At 44.5% G+C, this 16,629-nt stretch overlaps 1 protein-coding gene across 1 annotated transcript in view; it reads left to right on the top strand.

Moving 5' to 3' along the window:
- The window catches only part of LOC308694116 (NACHT, LRR and PYD domains-containing protein 3-like), a 32,470-nt gene that overhangs the window by 5,048 nt on the left and 10,793 nt on the right, over window positions 1-16,629 (top strand). The window contains exons 7-8 of the mRNA XM_081371451.1: window positions 7,531-7,704; window positions 12,111-12,284. Of these exons, the coding sequence (XP_081227577.1) occupies window positions 7,531-7,704; window positions 12,111-12,284 (348 nt within the window). The remainder of the gene's footprint in view (window positions 1-7,530; window positions 7,705-12,110; window positions 12,285-16,629) is intronic.

The following is a 16,629-nucleotide window of genomic DNA, read 5'->3' as shown; positions in this document are numbered from 1 at the left end:
AACTAGTAGTAAAGAGGAAAAGATTGCCGGTTAATTTTCTGGACTTATGGACTGATATCGGTTCATTAAATTAAACATAGGTAAATTTAACAAACGTAATGCAAGCGGAACGAAACTGCTCGTTATTGTGTGGTTGAGGGACCGTTTATCAGTTTGGACCAGTGCAGCGCCAGCTGATCGTGATCATGCGACACTGTTACTACACAGCGCTAATAAGAGATCCAGTAAAGAAAGCATTTGAATTCGCCACAAGTAATAAGATCGCTGCGAGATCTAGTGAGATACATTCATGTGGAAACCAGGAAGAAACATTATGCCATGAATGAACTATCCAGTGTCCACAGATCAGCAACATTCACCATGGATTTACTGTAGTAACACTAACTGCAACCATGGAAGTTTGGCAGGAATTGTCACAGTGTCTGGTTGTGTTTCCCCGGGTACCCACTAGATGTCCTCCTTACCCCCACGGTGTCTTGCACTAGGAACTACCTTTCCCACAATTCCAGTCTGTTATTGCACCCAGGTGTTTGTAATCTGTTTACCCAGCTGTCTCTCGTTGTCATCTCGTCTGTTCATGTATTTAAAGCCCTGTTTGTCCCATGTTCTGTGTTGTATCATTGTTTATGTCACACCGCGTTTGGTTTACCGTGTTCCCTGCCTGAGTCTGTTTGTTGTTTTTGTACTGCCTGTCTGGATATCGAACCCTGCCTGTTTTTGACTACTCTTTTGGATTACCCATAATAAACCTCAATTTGACTGCACTTGGATCCACCTTGTTTTTTCCCTTGAGCGGATCGTGACAGAACGATACAACCATGTATGGATCCAGCAGTACGGGGTTTCGGATCCTTCCCCCCACCACTGAGAAGGAGAGGAGGGGAAGACTCCAAAATTTAATGGCCCTACACCAGCAGGGTCAGACAGTGAGTTGTTTGTCTCAAACTTTTTGGACCTTATCGAGAGGCATGAACTATAATGATGCAACCTTGAAGGACCTTTTTAACCACTGTCTTGATGACCCGTTGCCGCAATGGGAGATGAAGGGGCTGGAGATCCTTGACTTTTGGGGGTTTATTAGGTATCTTCACCATCGTAGCCAATGGGATACACCAGCCTCGCCTTCATCTCCAAGCGAGAATGCATCGCCGCTGCCCAGCCCGGAGAGTGCATCGCCGCTGCCCAGCCCGGAAAATGCATCGCCGCTGCCCAGCCCGGAGAATGCATCGCCGCTGCCCAGCCCAGAGAATGCATCGCCGCTGCCCAGCCCAGAGAATGCATCGCCGCTGCCCAGCCCGGAGAGTGCATCGCCGCTGCCCAGCCCGGAGAATGCATCGCCGCTGCCCAGCCCAGAGAATGCATCACCGCTGCCCAGCCCAAAGCTCCATCAGTCATTAATTCTGTCCAGACCTGAACAAGCATCTCACCATCGAAGACGGCGGAGGGGGAGGAAAACCTCGGGCCTCTCCAATGACCTGGAGGCTGTCCCCAAGCAGTCCGTCGTCGTCCCGGAGGTCGTCCCCGAGCAGCCCGCCGTTGTCCCCGAGCTGCTCGTCCTACCGCCCCCGCCCACACCTGCCGAGTCTGTGTCTTCGGACAAGATGGCCGCCGCCGAGCCTATTCAAGTCACGTCTGCCCAGCCAGAGACTGTTCACGTCACGTCTGCCCAGCCAGAGACTGTTCACGTCACGTCTGCCCAGCCAGAGACTGTTCACGTCACGTCTGCCCAGCCAGAGACTGTTCACGTCACGTCTGCCCAGCCAGAGACTGTTCACGTCACGTCTGCCCAGCCAGAGACTGTTCTCGTCACGTCTGCTGAGCCGGTGTCTTCTGACAAGATGGCCGCCGCCGAAAGTGTTCCCGTCACGTTTACCGAGCCGGTGTCCATGGACAAGATGGCCGTACAGCCTGTGTCTGAGCCGGTGGTGTCTGTTCCAGAGTCGGTGGTGTCTGTTCCAGTCTCTGGGCCGGAGCCAGTGTCTGTTCCTGAGTCGGAGCCAGTCTCTGTTCCTGAGCCAGAGCCGGTGACATCTATTCCTGAGCCCTCAGTGACCGCGACACTGGCCATTATGGCCACAGCCATGTGGTGTGTGTGGGCTGCGCGCACGCTCGGACCGGTGGTGTCGGTTCCAGGGCCAGTGGTGCCAGTTCCAGTGCCCGAGCCGGTGGTGCCAGTTCCAGTGCCCGAGCCGGTGGTGCCAGTTCCAGTGCCCGAGCCGATGGTGCCTGAGCCAGTGGTGCCAGTTCCAGTGCCTGAGCCGGTGGTGCCAGTTCCAGTGGCCGAGCCGGTGGTGCCAGTTCCAGTGCCCGAGCCGGTGGTGCCAGTTCCAGTGCCCGAGCCGATGGTGCCTGAGCCGGTGGTGCCAGTTCCAGTGCTTGAGCCGGTGGTGCCAGTTCCAGTGCCCGAGCCGGTGGTGCCAGTTCCAGTGTCCGAGCCGATGGTGCCTGAGCCGGTGGTGCCAGTTCCAGTGCTTGAGTCAGTGGTGCCAGTTCCAGTGGCCGAGCCGGTGGTGCCAGTTCCAGTGCCCGAGCCGGTGGTGCCAGTTCCAGTGCCTGAGCCGGTGGTGCCAGTTCCAGTGCCCGAGCCGATGGTGCCTGAGCCGGTGGTGCCAGTTCCAGTGCTTGAGCCGGTGGTGCCAGTTCCACCGTCCGAGGGGTCGTCTCCGCCGTGGCCGCCCGAGGGGTCGTCTCCGCCGTGGCCGCCCGAGGGGTCGTCTCCGCCGTGGCCGCCCGAGGGGTCGTCTCCGCCGTGGCCGCCCGAGGGGTCGTCTCCGCCGTGGCCGCCCGAGGGAAAGTCTCCGCCCTGGCCGCCCGAGGGAAAGTCTCCGCCCTGGCCGCCCGAGGGAAAGTCTCCGCCCTGGCCGCCCGAGGGAAAGTCTCCGCCCTGGCCGCCCGAGGGAAAGTCTCCGCCCTGGCCGCCCGAGGGAAAGTCTCCGCCCGAGGGAAAGTCTCCGCCCTGGCCGCCCGAGGGGTCTTCTCCGCCCTGGCCGCCCGAGGGAAAGTCTCCGCCCTGGCCGCCCGAGGGGTCTTCTCCGCCCTGGCCGCCCGAGGGGTCTTCACCGCCCTGGCCGCCCGAGGGGTCTTCACCGCCCTGGCCGCCCAATGGACTGTTCGCTTTGCCCCGACCACCCGATGGACTGTTCGCTTTGCCCCGACCACCCGATGGATTGTTCGCTTTGCCCCGACCACCCGATGGATTGTTCGCTTGGCCCCGGCCACCTGAGAGACTTTTGGCTTTCCCCTGTTTCCCCATTCTATTGTCCATGTTTCCCTGTCCCCTGTCTTATCCTAGTTCCCCCGTGTTTGTTTCCCTGCATGGACCTGGTCCCCTGTCCCTCCCCTGGATCCTCCACCGTGTTACCTCCCTCCTGATCTCTTTGTTTGTTCTGTGTTCCGTCTTGGAGTGTCTGGGAGCCACTCCGTAGAGAGGGGGTCATGTCACAGTGTCTGGTTGTGTTTCCCCGGGTACCCACTAGATGTCCTCCTTACCCCCACGGTGTCTTGCACTAGGAACTACCTTTCCCAGAATTCCAGTCTGTTATTGCACCCAGGTGTTTGTAATCTGTTTACCCAGCTGTCTCTCGTTGTCATCTCGTCTGTTCATGTATTTAAAGCCCTGTTTGTCCCATGTTCTGTGTTGTATCATTGTTTATGTCACACCGCGTTTGGTTTACCGTGTTCCCTGCCTGAGTCTGTTTGTTGTTTTTGTACTGCCTGTCTGGATATCGAACCCTGCCTGTTTTTGACTACTCTTTTGGATTACCATAATAAACCTCAATTTGACTGCACTTGGATCCACCTTGTTTTTTCCCTTGAGCGGATCGTGACAGGAATAGTAGGCATAATGCCTTCAAGTAACATTGCGTCGGTTTTATTTTGACATTATGAATACAATTGCTGGCCTCAAATGTTAATCTGAACTAAAATAAACCTGTTTATAACAGGTTAAAATAATGGTAATAATAAAACAGGTCTGGAGCTTTTTTGTTTTATATGCTCCTAAGAAGAGTCAATTATAGCTCTAGAATTGCTCAAAGTAAAAAAAATCATACTTTATGATGTTAGTTTTAATAAAAAAAAGAATTAAAAAAAATTAAATCAAGGAAATTTCTCTGGCATTTCTTTCTTTTTGCTGTATCAAAAACGTACCGAACTGAACCGTGACACAAGTGTATCATATCGAACCGAACCGTGAATTTTGTGAACCGTTACACCCCTAATATATCTATATATATCTATATATATATATATATATATATATATGTAGATATATATATATATATATCTATATATATATATATATATTAGTGCTGTCAAACGATTAAAATATTTAATCGCGATTAATCGCATTAATGTCATAGTTAACTCGCGATTAATCGCACATTTTTATCTATTCTAAATGTCTCTTGATTTATTTTTGTCCCATTGTTTTTTTTCTCATTTTAATCCTCTTATCAACATGAAAAAAGCGGATTGGCTTGCTTTGTGCAGATTTTTTTATTATTGAAAACAACATTGGCAATACTGTGTTCAATTTCACACTAACATTAGAGCAAATAATCTCTCACACAATGTAACACTGTCCATCAATAAAAGGGTGAAAGAAATCCTGACGAGGTCCTGATATTGACAAGGGTTTGGAGAATTCGCATCAGCTGTGTGTGTGTGTGTGTGTGTGTGTGTGTGTGTGTGTGTGTGTGTGTGTGTGTGTGTGGCCATCATCAAGTGGTGTTTCAGACTGGACGTACTGCGATGATGATCGCTCAGTTCACAACGACAAAACACACAGATCACGTTGGTCTAGTCAATGGAACCATTTGGCAACTTTTTAAAAGTAAACTTTCCATTCAGAATCTTATTGGCATCCATTTCGGCATCTCGCGCTCGTCATCCACTCAAAACGTAACGTTAACCTACTATTTGGCCGGCTCGCAAGCCCAAACAAGTGTGTGCGCGTGCCTGCTGTTTTGTTTCCGGTCTAGCTAGATCCGCTTGCGCTTTGGTCGACGAAGCAACAAAACGTCCTCGCGCTGCGCAAGCCATTGAAATGAATGGGTTTCATAGAGCAGCGCCGCGCATGCCGCGTCCTGTTGCAAAAGCATGTGAAAAAAAAATACAAAGTTTGCTAGGACAAAAAGACCGTTAATCTCGCGATAAAAAAATTAATCGCGTTAAAATGGGTTTGCGTTAACGCCGTTAATAACGCGTTTAACTGACAGCCCTAATATATATATATAGATATATATCCATGTATGTGTATACGTATGCGTACGTATGTGTGCGTATGAAAGTATCCTGATATTAATGTCACATCAGCCATATGCCAGCAGCCATATCACCCTGTAGCCCAAGACTGGTTGCCCACTGAAGCTAAGCAGGGTTGAGCCTGGTCAGTACCTGGATAGGAGACCTCCTGGGAAAACCAGGTTGCTGTTGAAAGCAGGGTTATTATAGTTTTGCATTTTTCATTAGTTTTTATTTTTATTTCGTTTTGACTTTTTGTTTTCAAATTCAGTTTAGTTTTAATTAGTTTTTAAAGTGGGTTTGCTAGTTTAGTTTAGTTTTTATTTTTTGAAAATGCTTAGTTTTATTTTAGTTTTTATTAGTTTTAGTGTTTAATTTTAGTCTTTTTTTGTAATTTGGGTTATTTGTCAGGTGCAAGATTCAAAAAGGTCGGAAAAAGTATTGTGTAATAATAACTCAACAAAAACATCATACAATTTTAGAAAATAGCCAATAGCCTACTCATCTGGATTTAAGCAGGAAACATTCAGTGTAAAAGTAAAAAAATGACATAACATTATTTAATATTTGAATCAAAGCTAATATAGTGTTTTGACATCGACAACCACAACCAAAAAGTGCATTTTACCTCAAACTTGCGACTAGTTAACTTTCTAAAGAAGGCCAATCGCTTCTCGGGTCGACATTAACACACTGACAAAATTATATTCAGAATTTAAAATATTTTTATACCAATTTTTAATGTGTGATTGTGTAAAGGTGTTCACGAGATAGAGATACCAACCTTTCGCGAACTTGCTTTCAACGTCGAACGAACACTCGTTCTCATGGAGACGCGGTGTGCACGGAGGGGAGGGGCTCTGTGTGTGTGTGTGTGTGTGTGTGTGTGTGCGCGCGCGCATGTGAGAGACGCATGGGGAAAGGAAATGCAGCTTAATGAATACGCTGCGTGTTTTAAATAGCGTTAAAAAATGAAAGACCTTGACAAAGACGAAAACTAAGGACATTTACTCTATAATTTTATTTTATTTTAGTTAGTTTTGCCAAACACACATTACAGTTTTAGTTAGTTATCGTTTTTTTTGCAATGCCTCGTTTTTATTTTTATTTCAGTTAACGACAATGTTTTTTCCCACCTAGTTTTCGTTTTTTCGTTCGTTTTCGTTAACGATTATAACCTTGGTTGAAAGAGGTGTCAGTGAGGCCAGCAGCGGGTGCCCTTTGGTCTGTGTGGGTCCTAATGCCCCAGTATAGTTATGGGGAAACTATACTGTCAAAAAGCACCGTCCTTCGAATGAGATGTTAAACCATGGTCCTGACTCTCTGAGGTCATAAAATCCCAAATTTACCCACCCCTGACCATCAAGTCAAGTCAAGTCACCATTATTTATTTTTACAATACAGATTGTTTCAAAGCAGCTTTACAGAGATAACAGGAAAATAATGCAACAATACTTGTTTCCAGAAGAAAATAGCATCACAGTCCAGCTTAAGTAAGGTCAGTGATGTTTCATTTTTGTTGTAAAAAAGTTAATTTAGTTAATTTATATATATATATAGCCACTCTGGAGAAAAACGTGATGTCATCGTCCAGCTCAGTTCAGTTCTCATATAATGTTGTTAATGCAGGCAGATCAGCAATATTGTTGAATATTAAATGTCCCCAACTAAGCAAGCCATAAGCCAATGGTGACAAAGGTGTAAAAAGCGACAGTGGCAAGGAACCAAAACTCCATCAGGTGACAATGTAGAAAAAAACCTTGGGAGAAACCAGGCTAAGTCGGGGGGGCAGTTCTCCTCTGGCCAACAAACGAACAGTCTATGATTATGATTCAGGCAGCATTATAGGTCAGAAGTCAGATTGAATTGGAACATTCAGAATATTATCCAGTTCCATCTGGTTGAAGATTGGAGTCATCATGTCGGTATGAAGACGGGTGACAATCATCATGGCTTCCTAATCATCCCCATATACTGATTGGCTTCATCACTCTGTCTCCTGTCCACCAATAAGCTGGTGTGTGGTGGGCCTTTTGGCGCAATATGGCAGCCCATCGCATCTTTCCGGTGGATGCTGCTAATTGGTGATGGTTGAGGAGATTCCCTCCTTTCATATGTACAGCGCTTTGAGTGCAGAGAAAAGAGCTATATAAATGTAACTTGTTAGTGTGAACATTATTAGATGAATATCAGCTACATTATATCGTACAGAGATCCTTCATTAGTAACCTTTAAAACCTATATAAGCTACTGAAAGAGTGAAGAGTGTCTCATTGTTCTCTACAGGTTGAGTAAGTGTGGTGTCAGAGATGAAAGTTGTGCTGCTCTGGCTTCAGCTCTGAGGTCAAACCCCTCACCCCTGGAATTTCTGAATCTGTCATGTAATAATCTAGGAGACTCAGGAGTGAAGCTGCTCTCTGTTGGACTGGAGAATCCTCACTGTAAACTGAAGCGACTGTGGTAAGATAATCTCTACCATAAAGTGAATAAGGATTAATATGAAGAGTTCAGATGCAAAAACCTCTAAATGCCATATGAAATTTTCTTCTAGAATGATTTTTATGAAGCTCGTATATTTAAGTTCAATAATTTCACTTAAATGGCAATTAATAGGTCATTTTCATTGCCATTTAAGTGAAATTACTGAACTTAAATATACAAGCTTCATAAAAATGATCATTCTAGGAGGAAATTTCAGATGGCATTTAGAGGTTTTTGCATCTGAACTCTTCATATGTAGATATGATATTTTCTATGCACTTTGGCATAAGCCCAATGGAGAACTGGAAAAATGTACTGGAGAATCCTCACTGTAAGTTGGAGAGACTGAGGCAAGGTTGTCTCTCTGATGGTCACATATTTAGATCATAAGGCCAGGATGGCACTGGCCCACTCAGATTGGTTTCTGGTCCAAACAATCAAATGAGACACATTTCAATAAAATCTAAAATAAATGACAATAATCAGGGATGCACATAAGTGGTGCGCAGGTGCGCATGCGCTACCCAATTAAACAATGCGTACCAGATGAATTGCCGCAACCCTCATTTGCATACCTAAGATTTGGGGATAGATAGGTGCGCAATCTGTGGTGTTGGATAGGCCTCAGAACTAGAGATGCGCGGATGGGCTATTGCAACCGCATCGCAAAACTCATCATCCGTCCGCCATCCATCCGCATCAACGTTTTTGACTAATTTTCAAAACCGCACCCGCCCGCCATCCGCTGATTGGGCAATGCAAGGCGCTGCTGATGACAGCCGCGAGACTAGAAAACTCTCTTACCTCAGAATATCAGCAGTGAACTCCGTCTCCGATCGGCGCACATGGACAAAAATGAATGAATTATTTAAATAAATAAATAGCCTAAATTAAACGAACTTCGGCAAACCTGACCGTACAATATTTTCATTGTAACCTAATAGAAAACGCTTTTTTGCACATCATTTAGGATTTTTCGTTGGTGCGCCATCAGCTAGCCTGTGCCTACAAAAGACAGATGAAATTTAATATTAATAATTGATCCATGACCATGTCGGTATACACAGCCTAATATTTTACACTTAGGCTATAATTAAAAAATAGCTTAAACAATCAAGATAGCCTATTTACTTTATTTATTTATTAAAACCAGGAAATAGGTTAATGAAACATGGATTAAAATTAAGATACAATTAATACAAAACGAAATTCGTTTTAAAGAAAGGCTTTGTGCTTTCTGTTTGAGGTCTCTGTGAAAGTTTGAAAGTCTTGCCGTGGCGCTTTCAGAGTGGTCGTGTCCGTAATGGAGAACTGTCACTCACGTAAGATTTCGAGATTTCCTCATAAATGACAAAATACTTAAAAAAAAAAAAAAAGACAAACCATCAATTTAAAATATATATAAAAAAGGATGGATTTATAGCGTTTTGGGGGAAAAATGGATGGATGACCTTCTATTGCCTTTGTTTTTAATTCTTCTTTTTTGAGTTTGTCAGTAAAGTTACCTCCTTCGCCGGCGTTGCCATCTCTGATAATAACAAGCAGTCTGCATAGACTCGACTAGGCCATATTAGCCTACTGCCTGATAAAAATCAAATGACTATTTTAAAGTGTGCTCTTTTTTTTTTTTTTTTTTTTTTTTTTTATTTGGATGTAGGTATAGTCAGATAACAATATTTAACAATATATTATGCATCCCTCTAATTTGTTCCTCCCGTGAACTGGGTTAAGGAAAAAATGCATTTGAAAATGTGAGGACCAAGCAACAACCCCAGGTTCTCCCCTGAGAACAAGACCAAAAATGTTATGTGCACCCCTGACAATAATAATGGCTCAAATACCTCTATTTAGCAGATGTTACTTTATAATCTCTTTATAATCACTAAAAAGTTATCACTCATCTTAGCTAGATTATTCTTATTTCTTTTTATTATTCTAATTTCTTCTATGTAAAGCACTTTGAATTGCCATTGTGTATGAAATGTGCTATATAAATAAACTTGCCTTGCCTTGCCTAGCTCATTGTGATGATCTCACGAAGTTCCGTTACAATCAATGAAGCTGTCCACACTGCAAAATTAATCTTTTATTAACATAATATCTACACTTTGTTATAATCAGAGGATTTACGAGTGTGCAGAGCTCAGCACAGGACAAAAACTCTGACTTTGAGCAGTGAGTGGATTCTAACTTAAAAGGATAGTTCACCCAAAAAGGAAAATTCTGTCAGTAATTACTCACCCTCATGTTGTTCCAACCCCGTAAGACCTTCGTTCATCTTCGGAACACTCGAGGCCCAGAGAGAAGGAAATGAATAGTTGAATAAAGTCGTTATTTTTGTTTAAAAAGTATTCTCGTCGCTTGATAAACTTAAGATTGAGCCACTGTAGTCACTTGGACTATATTAACAATGTTTTTGATAACTTTTCTGGGCCAGCCAGTTTCAATCCCTTAGAAGCCTATGGAGGAGTGATCCAGCTCTCAGATTTAACCAAAAATATCTTAATTTGTGTTCCGAAGATGAACGAAGGTCTTATGGGGTTGGAACAACATGAGGGTGAGTAATTACTGACAGAATTTTCATTTTTGGGTGAACTATCCCTTTAAACACCTCTGACTGGCCATTGCTTTCAAGAAATCAACAGACATGTCTGTGATTGACTACATTGCTCAATGCTGCAAAACACGTTCTAATTAGAAACCTTTGACTCTCCAAACATGATTATTTATCTTCATTTATTGTTCTTATTTTGTTCGTTAGTTATTTTGTTTATGAATGGATTTTGTTGTTTTCATGAAACTAATGACAAATCAAATTTAACTAATCTTAACTGTTATTATTTTTATCCCATATATTGCAGAATGGTGTAATCTGAGAGTAGGCATTGAGGTCGGCCCTATTTCACCAAGGTTCACTCACTTTAAAATTTCTGGCCTCGCCACTGTATTATATGACACATTTGTTGTGTGTAAATCAGTCTCCAAAACTAAACTAATGGAACAAAAAATAGTTCACAAATAATTAAACACTATCAATAAACATGATAATGAAAAAGAGGTTCAGAAAGATTATTCATTTCTTATAACTGAAAAGGAACCTCATTTAATTCACTTTTTAATTGATAAAAATACTTTTCTTACTGTCTGTCTCAGTCTATAACACTGTTAGTGTGAACATGATTAGATGAATATCAGCTACATTATATCTTACAGAGATCCTTCATTAATAACCTTTAAGACAGCCATTCTCAAACTGTGGTCCGCGGACCACTAGTGGTCCGTGAGGGTACTGCAGGTGGTCCGTGGAAAGGCAAAATAAAATATAAAATAATATTTTTTTACCTTCATTTTACCAGGAAATTCCCATAAAAAAAGAAAAGTAAAAAGAATATGTAGGCCTATATTGATATAACATTTTAATTAAATTGTCAAGTTATTGTGTGATTACTAAAATAGCCTAGTGGTGTTCGGCCGTGACATTCAAGTTCAGTGCCGTTAGAACCACAACATTGGTTCGGTGGATAGCAACAGGTTCTCTGAAGAGAAAAGGGCAGAGGCAAATATGTTCTCATTATCACATCACACGCATAGCTTTTAATGGTGCGTTCACAACAGACGAAATTTCGCTTCAAACTTTTGTTTTTACGCGCGTCAATTTAGCTCTTGACGCGCAAATTGATACAAAGTGGTCAAGCGTATTACTAGACGCGGCAGGCGCGAATTTGACATAATCCCTTTTTGAATTTGACGCGCTATTCGCGTCCGGTGTGTGAACGCACAGTTGGGCATAGGCAGTTTATATGAAACGAAATGTTTATAAATGGAATGAATAAGGCCTGTTATTATTTTAATTTCCAGTTAGTTTCTTGATCTTGCGTTTCTGAAATGTTTTGCAGATGTGCTGTTAAGTGGACAAACTTTTTGAGGACTTGTAAAACTCTGAAGATTAATAATCCCCTAAAATCGCCAAAGGTTTTGAAATGTTGACTATATTCCAATGTTCTCATTACTGTATAGATTTCATACTACATTGCTATGTAAATAAGCCTGTTGTTCAAATGAACCTGATTATGCCCTTGGGCGCTTGAGTAGCCTAAATAAATAAATTAAATATGTGGCAGCCGTTGTGTGCAGTAAACTTTCCTTTGACAAGCCTGTGATGTGATGACCAGTTATAGTTTTAGTGCTAGTAAGCCTATTTAGAGGTGCAGATTAATTCAGGTAGGACTGTGTGTAGACATATTTTATTATGTGTATTATGAGGTGGTCCGCGAAAATTCTTGATTACAAATAGTGGTCCACACACTCAAAAAGTTTGAGAACCCCTGCTTTAAGACCTATATGAGCTACTGAGAGAGTAAAGAGTGTGTTATTGTTCTCTACAGGTTGAGGGATTGTTGTGTCACAGATGAAGGTTGTGCTGCTCTGGCTTCAGCTCTGAGATCAAACCCCTCACACCTGAGAGAACTAGATCTGGCTGAGAACAAACTAGGAAACTCAGGAGTGAAGCTGCTCTCTGTTGGACTGGGGAATCCTCACTGTAAACTGAAGCAACTGTGGTAAGATCTTTTCTACCATAAAGACTCGGAGTGAATAAGGATTAATACGTAGATAGTGCATAGAAAATATCATTTGGCATAAGCCCCATCCAGCGGTTCAACAACTGCTTCCTGCTTGACCCGTCAGATCCTGCCGGTGGTAGAAGACAGGGGTGAGGAATCTACCCAAAAAAGAACATTTAGATCTAAATATATTATTGTCCCCCAAAAGAAATTATATATTAAATATGAAAGTGATGGCCAGAGGGTGCGGCAAGGTACTGTCTTAAAGTCAAAATAAAGATTTACTTGAAGCAGGAGTGTTTTAATCATCGAAATCATTGACATTTTAATCATCAGGCGCCCTACGACGGCCGACACACTGGCTGCGTGGTGTGAGCGTGGCGTTTCTGTTGCACGGCGTTTTCCATGTCTTTGCACACCAGAAACGTGTCTGATGCGGCGCTGCTGCTGCTAGGTGACATATGATAAGCCTCATTGGTGATATATTTGACATATGGGGAGAGAGTTGTGGAAGGCCTATACTTCATGTTAAACGTAAATATATTGCAGTAAAGACCACGTCGGCAGTATTGACGGCAAAATACGCTACAGAATATTTTGTTCTGTATTGACAGGTGCAATATTTGAAAATCGATAATAATTTTTTTTTTTTATTACATTTATATCTGCATTTATGTCAAAACCTAAACTTTCAAACATCAAAATGTCATTTATTAATATGTATTCATGTCAAAATGACATACAAACAGCTTTTCCTATTCTATTTTGCCTGGAAACGCTTCCAAAATGCTTGCGTGTCGCGTGAAAAATAGGCATCGGTTCTATTTCTAGCATGCACGTGAAGACACTACCACACTTGCGCCTGAGACGCGCGTGTCACGCAGGCAGTGTGCAAGCTCTAACCTGTTAACCCTTTAGGCGCCAGAGGTTTTTCCTAAAACTTTCGATTTTGACATCTTAATTTCAAAAGGCTATATCTTAAAAGTTATAAAAGATAGAGACTTTTTGTAAATTAGAGAAATATTAAGGATGACCCAGAGTTTATGTAGGGATTACATTTTCCCATCTAATTTGCATATTATGACGTGGTGGCAGCCGTCTTGGATTATAGAATTTTCATGAAAAGTCACATGTTTAAATGATAAAATGCAGCACTTCTTTCCCCCCAAAATGTCCCTCACCTTCTGTATGCTATATTGCACAGTAAGTAGTAAGTAGTAAACAAACTGTGTAAATTATTACTAATAAATGGTAGAAACTGTTGAGATTTTCCATTTACTACATACAGTAGGCACTCTGATTCCATGTATGGGGCACAAATATATTATTCATATGACACACAAAGCCAGCATTCCCATCAGCTTGCGATAGACTGCATAATAGCCCCTCTGCCCTGTGTCACACCGCCTCTGCTCCTGCTACGAGCAGCCCGGGCATGGCCAGATCTGCCTCGCGCGCGCCGAGTGTGCACAGCTCGGACTACTGTCATTGTCATTGCGACTCCCCACCCTGCCTCCACGTTGCTCCCTAACTGTCCTATGAATACTTCGACCTTGTCTAACATATCCAGTGACATTAGACAAAGTCTCCACCACAATACTGTCGCCGCGATTGCGGAGAGGCACACGGTCAGAAGACAAACGTTTCATGGCTAGCGCGGTAAAACTCTCCCGCCTCGTTCCCCACAACACTAACACGCCTGCTAACTTCGCGATGAACACTCCGACCCGGGAAACATTGTTCCCACCACTGACATTGGGCAAAGGATTCACCGTTTGTGCTTGGTGTAGGGCTATACTTTCACTTTCAGAATCACCGTCATCTTCTAGGCAGATATTCCCCTTCAGAATCAGGGTCCGCGAATAGAGTACCCAACACTTCATTGCGGGTAAGCTTTATTGATGCCATTAGATAATAATAATAATAATGATAATAGTAATAATCTAATGCAAATACTTGCTGACGTTGACAATATTGCTCTGATAAAATGGCTCACTCGCACACTAGCTCTGCTTTTGTTCGCACTGATTCAATGCGCTCTAGCTCGAAGATTTTGTATAGAAGCATGACGTTTTTTTGAGTCGGGGATGAAGTATGACATGTCTGCCATCTAGTTGAGGGGAGGTCGAACGAAATTTGACACCCTATTTGACAAAAACGGCCGTTTTATTCAGTGCCGCATCTTGTCGAGTAAACTCGGCCGTGGCGCCTAGAGGGTTAACATGGGAGCCGAAATTAAAATGGACACACCACGCAGCCAGTGTGTCGCCGGCCCGAGGAATCCCTTCGCCTGTGGTTAAAAGCTTTATATTTGAAAAAACCACCGAAACGACTGTATGTTTGTTCTTTTCATTTTGTGAACACAAGACCTACAGAAGACCATCCGATACCAGAAAAGTGGCTGGGCTACGAAGTCTCAATAAAAACTCAGAGGAGAAACAAAATCATTATAGTAACCACTGTGTAAAATCTAGGCATCATGGCATGATCATGGCATTTATTTTGTATGATTTACAATTATTTATAGCCATCTACTAATTGCTATTCTGTGCTTTGGTTGCATTCTGATGGCATTATTAATACATTTGACATGACAAAATACCTCCATAGATATATTAGGCCAGCGTTGGCTCGACCGTGTTTAGGGTGGTGCTGAAGGCGTCGGCGAAGGTTTGGCACTCTGCCAGCTAGATGCATGAGTTTTTCAAACAAGTTCCGGTACCCGAACTGGGTGAGGCGGGGCTTTAGTTCTTTGTTGTATTCATCTGCTACGGCATGTGTAACATTTTTCTGTCAACTCTGCATTATCCTTCGCGATAGATATCGTTAGTTAGCCCAGGGAAGCGAGGAAACGGAAGTGCCGCACAAAAAACGGAAATTGGACCCATATTTACTTCCGCGTTTGAAAATAAGGTGAATAGACAGGAGTAATAGCCAGAAGGAGCGACGTGGGGCCGCCTTCCCGTGGGCTCGCCTTCCCGTGGGCTCACCACCTACAGGAGGGACCGTAAGGGGCCGGTGCTTAGAGGATCGGGCGGCAGTCGAAGGCGTAGGCCTCGACAGCCTGATCCCTGGACACGGAAACTAGCTCTGGGGACGTGGGATGTCACCTCGCTGGCGGGGAAGGAGTCTGAGATTGTGCGTGAGGTTGAGAGGTTCCGACTAGAGATAGTCAGGATCACCTCTACGCACAGCTTGAGCTCTGGAACCACACTCCTTGAGAGAGGATGGACTCTTCACCACTCTGGAGTTGCACATTGTGAGAGGCGGCGGGTTGGTGTGGGTTTGCTTATAGCCCCCCAGCTCAGCCGCCATGTGTTTGAGTTCACCCCGGTGAAAGAGAGGGTCGCTTCCATGCGCCTTCGGGTCAGGGATAGGTCTCTCACTGTCGTTTGTGCCTACGGGCCAAACGGCAGTGCAGAGTACCCGGCCTTCTTGGAGTCTCTGGGAGGGGTGCTGGAAAGTGCTCCGACTGGGGACTCCGTCGTTTTACTTGGGGACTTCAACGCCCACGTGGGCAACGACAGTGACACCTGGAGGGGCGTGATTGGGAGGAACGGCCCCCCTGATCTGAACCCGAGCGGTGTTCAGTTATTTAGTTACAGCTTGTCCATAACGAACACCATGTTCAAGCATAAGGGTGTCCATCAGTGCACGTGGCACCAGGACACCCTAGGCCGTAGGTCGATGATCGACTTTGTGGTCGTTTCATTTGACCTCTGGCCGTATGTCTTGGACACTCGGGTGAAGAGAGGGGCGGAGCTGTCAACTGATCACCACCTGGTGGTGAGTTGGATCCGATGGCAGGGGAGGAAGCTGGACAGACTCGGCAAACCCAAGCATACTGTAAGGGTCTGCTGGGAACGTTTGGCCGAGTCTCCTGTCAGAGAGATCTTCAACTCCCACCTCCAGCGGCGCTTCGACCGGATCTTAAGGGAGGTTGGAGATATTGAGTCCGAGGGGACCATGTTCTCCACCTCCATTGTCGAAGAGGCCGCTCGGAGCTGTGGCCGTAAGGTCTCCGGTGCCTGTCGAGGCGGCAATCCCCGGACCCGGTGGTGGACACCGGAAGTAAGGGATGCCGTCAAGCTGAAGAAGGAGTCCTATCGGGCCTGGTTGGCTTATGGGACTCCTGAGGCAGCTGACGGGTACCGGCAGGCCAAGCGGACTGCAGCCCGGGTGGTTTTGGAGGCAAAAACTCGGGCCTGGGAGGAGTTCGGTGAGGCTTTGGAGAAGGACTATCGGCTGGCCTCGAAGAGATTCTGGCAAACCGTCCGGCGCCTCAGGAAAGGGAAGCAGTGCCCTACCAACGCTGTCTACAGTGGAGGTGGGCAGCTTTTGA

The sequence above is a fragment of the Scardinius erythrophthalmus genome, assembly GCF_964197995.2.
Source record: "Scardinius erythrophthalmus genome assembly, chromosome: 7".
Taxonomy (NCBI): Eukaryota; Metazoa; Chordata; class Actinopteri; order Cypriniformes; family Leuciscidae; genus Scardinius; species Scardinius erythrophthalmus.
Note: the sequence above shows the minus strand (reverse complement) of the source record. Positions and strands in the feature narration are given on the sequence as shown.